The sequence below is a fragment of the Bipolaris oryzae genome (genome assembly GCF_000523455.1).
Source record: "Bipolaris oryzae ATCC 44560 unplaced genomic scaffold scaffold_107, whole genome shotgun sequence".
NCBI classification, from domain to species: Eukaryota; Fungi; Ascomycota; class Dothideomycetes; order Pleosporales; family Pleosporaceae; genus Bipolaris; species Bipolaris oryzae.
Genome location: NW_006911383.1, coordinates 88,313 through 96,555, shown reverse-complemented (window position 1 = coordinate 96,555; position 8,243 = coordinate 88,313). Strand labels below are relative to the sequence as shown.

Genomic DNA, 8,243 nt, shown 5'->3' with positions numbered 1-8,243 from the left:
ATGTTTATCTAAAGAAGAGAGAGCAAGCTGAATATCTGCCTCGTGAGAAATTGACTGAGAAGCGTGGCTTGGAGGCATTGTAGGCAAAGGTGTGGTGGGTGCGCAAAGTTGGTAGGGTGACCGACTCGCTTGCCTGACCGACTCGCTTATCCGTCACGTTACGCATTTGGCAACATTCATAGCAAATTTTGTAAAAAAAATCGGACTGGCAAGCCAATAGAAGCCGCATGGACGCAGATCAGCGACTAGAAACCGAAAATCAACCTCTAGCGTGCAACAAACGAGGAGTGACTCCACTGGCCCCGCTCGTCAAATTTTCAGCTGTCTTTACGACCTTGTCAGCAGACATCTATGCATCACAGTCCAACGTAACACGAAAAAGGCGAGATACATGACTACGAGGATGTCGAGTGCTCTATGACCGACTCCTAGCACAAGTACATGAGACCTTTTGGACTAAGAGAGTTCACCGGATCCATCACTACGCTGCCGATGCAGACGCTCAATTCTGATATTATGCAAAAATCACTCCTCATCCTGTCTCCCAGCTCTAGCGTTTTATTGAATTTCGGGCCGCTTCTCGTGGTTGAATTATAAGGCCACGCGCATAGAGAGAAGCAATGAATATAGCATATTTGATTGGTGTTATGTTGTACCAGATCCAGGGATAAGCGTTAGAGTTAGAGTTAGAGTTGACCGTAATCCTACGAGGCCAGGGGGTCAAACTTTGTTAGTGAGGCCTAGATAGCCTCTTCATTCCTCGATCTGTGAATATGGTTGGAAGCATGGTTGCGAGTCTAGATGGATTCTAGAAGAAGTTGATAGCCGCGAGGGTAAGTAGCGTGGCCCAAAATAAATAGATCACATCCTCATTTTGTGGTGTGCCGGATAAAGATTGAGAGCATGCGTGTAATGATATCTCATTGTCGTTTGCCATGAGAAAACTCGAAACCGGAACTATATACAAATCCTGCTACCTGGTATTCTTCCATGTAATCATCATGATGTACATACCACACCGCAAGAAATGAAATTTATATACAAAGAAGGGATGTTAAGCCCAAAATGGGGCTTATCTACTGGCCTTTCCAAGCACCAACAACACAAGACGACACAATAGAAGTATCCTTCCACTGACCGCCGCTCTGAGTAGGTGTCTCAGTAAGCTCGTACGAGCCATCAAAGCCACCAGCCGCCCAGGCGGTGTATCCGAGGTAAACGTCGGAGTTGGAGCTTTGTAAAAGTTAGCAAGAAATCATCTTGGGCCATCATAGGGTAAACTTACTTCAAGAACTTGAGTTCCGAGCAAAGGAACTTCTGGCAAGAAGCTGTGTTACCACCGCCAGTCTCCGACAAGAAAGCCTGACGCTTGTTTTGCCTGAGCCAATCGGCGAGAGGCTTGAAGGCGGTGTCGACGCTGTCCTTGACGCATTCGGTGTGGGTGCCCGAGTTGTCGCTGTCAAGGTACTTGTGGACGTCCATGATGAGGTTGGTGGTTGAGCCGTCGGGGTTCTTGACTTTGTTGAGTGCGGCAGCGGAGCCGGAAGAGACGAATGTCTCTGCGCTGGTGTAGCCCTGGCCGGGGAGTAGGATCATGTTGTTCTTGGCGCCTGCTTGACGGATTGCGGTCACAGCGGCTTGGACAGTGGTGGCCCAGCGCCCAATGTCGGGAATGTCCTAGAAACTATCGTCAGCTTGAGGGATATTTTGAGAGACGTGCTGCGACTCACATGGGGCTCGTTCATGACACCAAAAGCAATCTGAGAGTGACTGCCGTACTTCTTGGCAAGTTGCGTCCACACATCTGCCAACTTCGCGTCGTCTGGGCCGCCCTGACCGATAATCTGGCCGTTCCATCTTGCGTAGTTGTGGAGGTCAAGGATACACAATTGGGCACCGGAGTTCAAACAACCCTGGACAAGAGTATCGTATTGGCCAGCGTTGTTTGAGTCCAGCTTACCACCAAGCTGGTTGTTCAGCAAGAACTGCCATCCAACAGGCAAGCGGAAGGCGTTGAGGGTGTCGTCCTTAACAAAGTGGTTCATCTGAGCAATGCCTGTACCACCGCTAATGAAGTTGTATGGCTTGTTGGTTCCTGTTAAAGCACAGCTGCCGTCGGTAGTGCAGCCAAAATCGAATCCGGCCATGTTTACACCTGCGTACTTGACTTTCGAAGCTCGCGGTGTAACATTAGTAGGGGCAGCAGCCACGAGGGCTGTCCCGGCGAGAGCGGTGATCAATGTAGCCTTCATGGTTATGTGGTCGAAAATATCCGGTCGACTGTAAAGAGTGTGAAACGAGCGGAAGCGTGAGGATGCCTTGATGGTCGAGGAGAGTTGCAAGCTTTTATACGCATATATAGCGATGAGGTTGTTTCTGTCATGTGTCGCTGCTAATCCCGCGGGACATCGCATCACGCTGCTAAATGCACTAATCGTCCCACCCGTCTAAGCAAAACACCGGTAGATTGACTTCTAGCCCCATCTAACCATTGAAAGGTCGAATGTGGATACCGGAACATTGTCAGGCACTACCGGGCCAAAATTCTGCCTTGTTTCATTGACCCTGAACCTGGGGGAGACCACGACTGGGTGTCATATTATGCAAAAATATGAAAAGGTGGACCTGCGAAGACTTCGCTTGGGAAAGCTTGGTCAGGCTTCGAGAAGCTTGGAGTGTGTAAATTGATTATATTAACTTCAAACATGCATTAGTCGCAATCTAGTAGGAATCTTCCAAAACATGGACAGGGGGAAAAGCCGAGATGACGCGGCTGACACGTTGAAACTGCCACTAGCGACGCCTGATTGGGAAAGGCTTGAGGAACTTGGCTAAAATCCGGGGTTATACTTGAGAGTAGTAATCATGCGCGAAAATGTCTACTACTGATGAACATCAGTTCTAGGGAACAATGTATATATTTTGGCCTCTGAAAAAGGTCATGTGTACATACTTGGGATTAATTATGCAATGAGGTTACACGACAAAGAAACTAAGCCAATTGACATCATTGGTGAATTGCAGTCCTCCATGCCTGACTCAGTAGCCTCGACTTAGAGGTGCGACAAAGCATCAAGGTTTCACGCTTGGCTAAACTGCCGGGCCGTCGATCCACTATCACTGACACCGAGACCGATCGATTTCGCATCAATAGTACCAATGCAGTCCCCACTGCGTTTCGATCAAATTGCGGAGCGCATGGATCGTTGTGGCGCCGGCTACTGGCGATTGTTTGTATGAGGACTTAGAGAGATTGGCTGGGAGGCAAGTATCCGCACCAAATTGAGAATTTGTGGGGAAAGCGACAAGGTACGTTTGACAGTGGGTGGTGGGATGAGGTCCGGAAATCCGGCCGGCACTTTCTGGTACCTAGGTTGTGCGCGAATATGCAATCACTCAGATTTGCGCTGTCCCCACAAGCTGTTAGTAGGCTTTTGATCCTAAGCTCTTTCTGGAATCTTACATATAGAGAGAGTGTTAGTCTTAGACATTTATACAGTGATGCGTATACGTTGGCTCCGCGGCTCTGCAAGCGGCACGCGACTCGTACGCAAGACGGTATTCTCTTCCGCCTCCCGAATGTGGCGAAACTCCTGAAAACTTCCTTTTGGCACAAAATACCTTCTAAGCATCGGTTGTTCGTTTTTATTTTCCCGGGGGGCGATCAAACCCACCGAATCTTCATGACGTTTCCCGCCCCTGGTGTCATTATTTGCTTCTGCTTCGAGTTACCTCTCTGGAGAAACTATACTTCATTCTCTGCTCTACACTATAAAACTCTACGCCGCCTCAAAAGTTGAGTTACTCCAGCCGTACACTCTTTTCAGTCGTTGCGAGAAGACCAAAAGAAGCCGTCCCTCAATGATTCCCTGGTGCGGCCGATGCAATGTTATACCTCTGCGCACTACCGCCTTATCCGAAGGAACGAATGTATATATAGAGCCGAGCTTGGGTTCACATGAGAAGCTCAAGTCATCCATAGCAGCTACAAATGCTTCCCATCGGACTGGGCTACGAGCTGCAGAAGATCTCGAAAACAACGATGAAAAGACATTAGCAGTGGAAGGTTTGACTTTGTGAGTTTCTATCGATTCAACGGGCGGGTCGTCTTTGGCGCTCTGCGGTGTGATCTCGTATATTGAACCTTGACTCGGTCGTGTCTTTTCCTTCTGCCTGCGCTGCTGAATAGGTGGCTCTGAGCTCTCGGGAGCTGCTAGCGTCGTGTCTTGAGTCGGAACTTTAGATTTAGCCTTCTGTGCTTCGTGCTGCTTATGGATGTTGGACACACAGCTTTCGACTAGATCTTCGTAAAGAAAACCAAGCTTCGTTCCGGTCTTCTCTACAATGTACTCGTCGAGTTTTGCAAGAGCACCTTCGGCCATGCCTTGTTCGAGCAAGTTATCAATAGGGATGGCGAAGTCACCGAGGTCCAGACCATCCTTCATCTCTCTCAACTCTTTATCCAAAGCCGTGCAGCCAGATACGAATGGCTGTTTCTTCTTGTGATTGGGCGTAGGCAATTGCATGATTGAGGAAAGAGACTGGATGAAGGTGACTATGATTGCGAGATCGCCTAGCGAGTCGTACTCTCGCTCTGAAAGGCTGTCTTGCTCGAGCGGATGGGCTCGGTGGAGGTCGGCCAACTTTTGAAGCCATTGTGCAGCGTTCGACCAGTTTGTCTCATCCTGACAAAGCCGAAGCATGTAATGTAGTTGGGGGTTCTCCACCGTCAAAGATTCGGGATTTCGTTTCAATGACAGGCGCGCGATGTCATTTGTCGACGTACGCTTGAACCATTTGCTGCCACCCATGCCGACAGCTACACTGCGTTTGAAACTAGTCTGGGTGCGCAAATACTCTAGGTGACAGGTGTTTGAGAGCTCTTTAAGAACTACAGCTTTGAACTGCTTGTCTGTTGACTCTTTCAGTAGATCCAAGAGGCGGCCAATGTAACACCATGTAGCAGCAATCTTCACTGCGCCATGGACCGCATCGAGCACAGCACCGCTGATGTACTTATCCGTATGTACAGGCAGCATGCGTCCTTTCTCATCGGCGACCAGCTCCGGTCGGCTAAAGAAAGAAAAGTTGACTTCATGAGTTAGAACTGTTGGCTCAGTTGAGATCAGAGCAATCAGATCCTCGCTAGACGACAACCGGTCTTTTGCCACATCAACAAGATCCACGAGCTCTACCTTTTTTGGAGGTGATTGTATTGACAACTTTGCTAAAGCTTCAGCTGTATCCTCATTCGACTTATTTGGCTGCTTCGTCTGGGCTCGCGTGGTTGATGCAGTATCAAGGATGTCTTCGATTGCAATGTTGAGAAGTTGGAGCAGGTTTATTTGTCGCATGAGAATGAGCTCTCCGGTAGCTTGAGGTACAATAAACCCGGCTTGCATGGCTGGTTTCATGTTCGCAAGAACTTCTTGCTTCTCGGCAAGGATCTTGACTGATTCGCCGTACCCGTCTTCGGTCAAGAAAAGTGTATAACAATCCTTATATTGGGATACGTCGTTGAGTCTCAAGTTCTTTCTCTGCATCATATCAAGTATATGTGCATGGTCTCCTGGTCGCCCATTGAAGCCAGTCGTGTATTGTGCTTGCAGCGGGGAGGTTGCTCGGTGCTTAAGCATGTCGAGAAAGAAGTTTGACGACGGCGAAGTGACGTCACGTAAGTTCCATTCGGGGATGAACTTATAGACATTCTCCAGGCTTGTGTCTTCGGCATGCTTCAGGACAGCACCATCATGAGAGCCAGCCTCCATGATCTTTTTGCGTTGTTCCTGACTGAGCGAACGCCACATTCCTTCGACTCGCTTGCCATGCTGGCGATATTTCCTGGCAAGATCATTATGGAGTTCTTTGACGGATTCGTTCATTGCGTATCTGTGAAAAACTGAGTGACAGAGAAGTAGTTGCTTGAACTCCGAATATGTTTGGTTTTGATGCGGGGACAACGGTAACAAAGTGCCATGCTATACCGCATTTGGGTTAGAGTGGATTGTCGGAAGCGATCGGAATTATGAGGACGTTCCGAAGGGAGCTGGCCATCAATGTCCGCCATCAATGAAGCCTGATCAATTACCATCCTCAGGGACGTATCACTGAAGAGATAACTGCTATTCACCCTGGATGATTTGAATCAATTTTCATTTTTGAAGCAAAATGATCAATAGAAGGGATTTCTTTTGGCAGATTGATTCTTTCGTCATGCTGTTGCACCATCCCAGAATTAAGATTGTCTGTCTCTCTTTGTATTTATCGCTCTCTCATCTATATTACTTAACCTATCTAACAGTACGTCTTCAAGTATTATCTTTTAGTAAGAAGCAATAGTTTTACAGAATGAAGAAAATGCACTAGTCCTGCGCAGAGGACTTGATGTGGTCACAGTATATATTTCCACTATAAAGATCGTATGATACATTTGAGTCAGCGAAGCTAGTACTTCTACCTGAGAAAGATCAAACATAATAAGATTCAAAACCGAAGAAAGACCCTCTACTGCTTACTACCCTCATTTTTCACAACATTCGAATGCAATTCTGCCATCGGTCGCCCCTCATCCAACTCGTGCGTTACCTCATGTTCCCCATACGGCTGTACATAGCTCATCTGGGGATACTTTTCGGTTGCAACCATACTCGCCTGGTGCTCCGGCGGCACATAAGCGCTATCTTCTATCACGTCCTGCGACTTGGACTTCTTGCGCCGGAAAATAAGCAGCCACGCAAGGATACCTACTGCAATGACTGCGACTCCGCATCCCACGCCGATCCCTACGGTAGCGCTGGGAGATAGGTGAGTGTGTGGCTGTGGTGTTGATTGCGAGCTCGGAGACGTGGTACTAGTCTCAGACGCAGAAGAGGTGGCGAGGGAGGAAGTAGTAGAGACAAAGTCTGTGGACTGCGGATATATCGTAGAAACTGTAGCAGGTAAACTCGTACTAACCAATCCCCACCAGGTTGGTACGAAATTTGAGCCATCCTCGCTGGCATTCTTGACCTCGCCTGTCATGGGATCGATGAAGTATGTTGGGCCGGTTTCGCAGCAGGTATCGGATGAACTGTCGCAATATATGTTGTATCCGCAATAGTTCATGATGATCCATTGATCCTTAGTTTCTAGCGGCCTGAATTAGTGCATGCATTACGATATGGTGGGTAGTGGACATTACCTGACGGAACGTTGGAGCAGTTAGTCCAGCTCAGGTCAGAGCAATAGCCTGTGCTATAAATATTTCTGTAAGGGTCATGACAAAGCAGGTTGCTGCCACATTGTTCATCGGAAAGGCAGCAGTTGTTTGTACCTCTACCGCAGGAGAAGGGTTCGGTGTCGCTATATGATGGGGATTCGCTTGCCAAAACGCCTACGTAATGCTTAGCTTGAGTTCTTTACGTGTAACCTATTTGGGTTGCGTCTAATGTACCATCTCTGGCATAGCAGTCAGCACGAACACTTCGTAGGTGTACATCCGCCAATATTGCGGCAGAAAGTATCCAAGACCCGTGATACGACATTGTGAGTAATGCAATTTGCGTCAAAGTGAAGATCAGAGCTCAAAATTGCACGGGTGCAACAAGGGGGGTTTCTATCAAACAATGCGCTTCGCGTCCGTAACGTACTACGCGCCATCTGAAGCCGAGATTCCAAAGCACCTAAACTCTAAATGTACAGCTCTCAATAAATATGGGTCTCGCTTAGCAGATGGACCAATTTGATACTAGATGTGGCGGTATGTGGTGGTATGTAGTATGTAGTATGTGGCAATGGTGGCGCCAGTCTCAACCTCCGATTAGTGTAGCCAAGCGAGGCTGAATATTCAGGAGTTTCCAGCCTTGCGGCTGAGGGACGTCTTGGAGGAAAAAAACAATTTAGCATTATAAGCGTGCTGAGATGGGTGCACTGGTTGAATTTAGCATGGAGATCAATAACTGCTCGCTGTTGGTACTCTCGTATCATCGTCGAATGTCGGCATATCGACATAAGACAGTTAACAATGCACTCTACGAAAGCCTGGTCAGCCAGTCTACAGGGACAGCATATGGCTCATCCCGCTTCTTGCGGGCCATAGGCAGACCCGATCAGAGCCAGCTGGTTTTGAGATGTTCCGATATCTACTTACTCATGCGCCTGTTATAGCCATGTCACAACCAATCTATTATAAGCCAGATCCACACAAACCGCCACCAATATTGTAGCCGAATTTACCATTTCGGTGAGCATCCCTTGAACATCGA

General features: G+C 48.1%; 3 protein-coding genes across 3 annotated transcripts; all 3 read right to left on the bottom strand.

The window, feature by feature from the left end:
* Positions 1–1,076: 1,076 nt before the first annotated feature.
* COCMIDRAFT_7018 (glycoside hydrolase family 5 protein) lies at positions 1,077–2,252 on the bottom strand (the record flags this gene model as incomplete). Its single annotated transcript, XM_007691709.1, has 3 exons — positions 1,077–1,233; positions 1,286–1,677; positions 1,731–2,252. The coding sequence occupies 3 exons, from the start codon at positions 2,250–2,252 to the stop codon at positions 1,077–1,079; spliced, it is 1,071 nt and encodes a 356-aa protein (XP_007689899.1).
* Positions 2,253–3,779: 1,527 nt separating this feature from the next.
* COCMIDRAFT_7017 (uncharacterized protein) lies at positions 3,780–5,882 on the bottom strand (the record flags this gene model as incomplete). Its single annotated transcript, XM_007691708.1, has 1 exon — positions 3,780–5,882. The coding sequence occupies one exon, from the start codon at positions 5,880–5,882 to the stop codon at positions 3,780–3,782; it is 2,103 nt and encodes a 700-aa protein (XP_007689898.1).
* Positions 5,883–6,504: 622 nt separating this feature from the next.
* On the bottom strand, positions 6,505–7,523 carry COCMIDRAFT_38519 (uncharacterized protein; the record flags this gene model as incomplete). Its single annotated transcript, XM_007691724.1, has 4 exons — positions 6,505–7,119; positions 7,176–7,180; positions 7,280–7,372; positions 7,433–7,523. The coding sequence occupies 4 exons, from the start codon at positions 7,521–7,523 to the stop codon at positions 6,505–6,507; spliced, it is 804 nt and encodes a 267-aa protein (XP_007689914.1).
* Between the last annotated feature and the right edge of the window lie 720 nt (positions 7,524–8,243).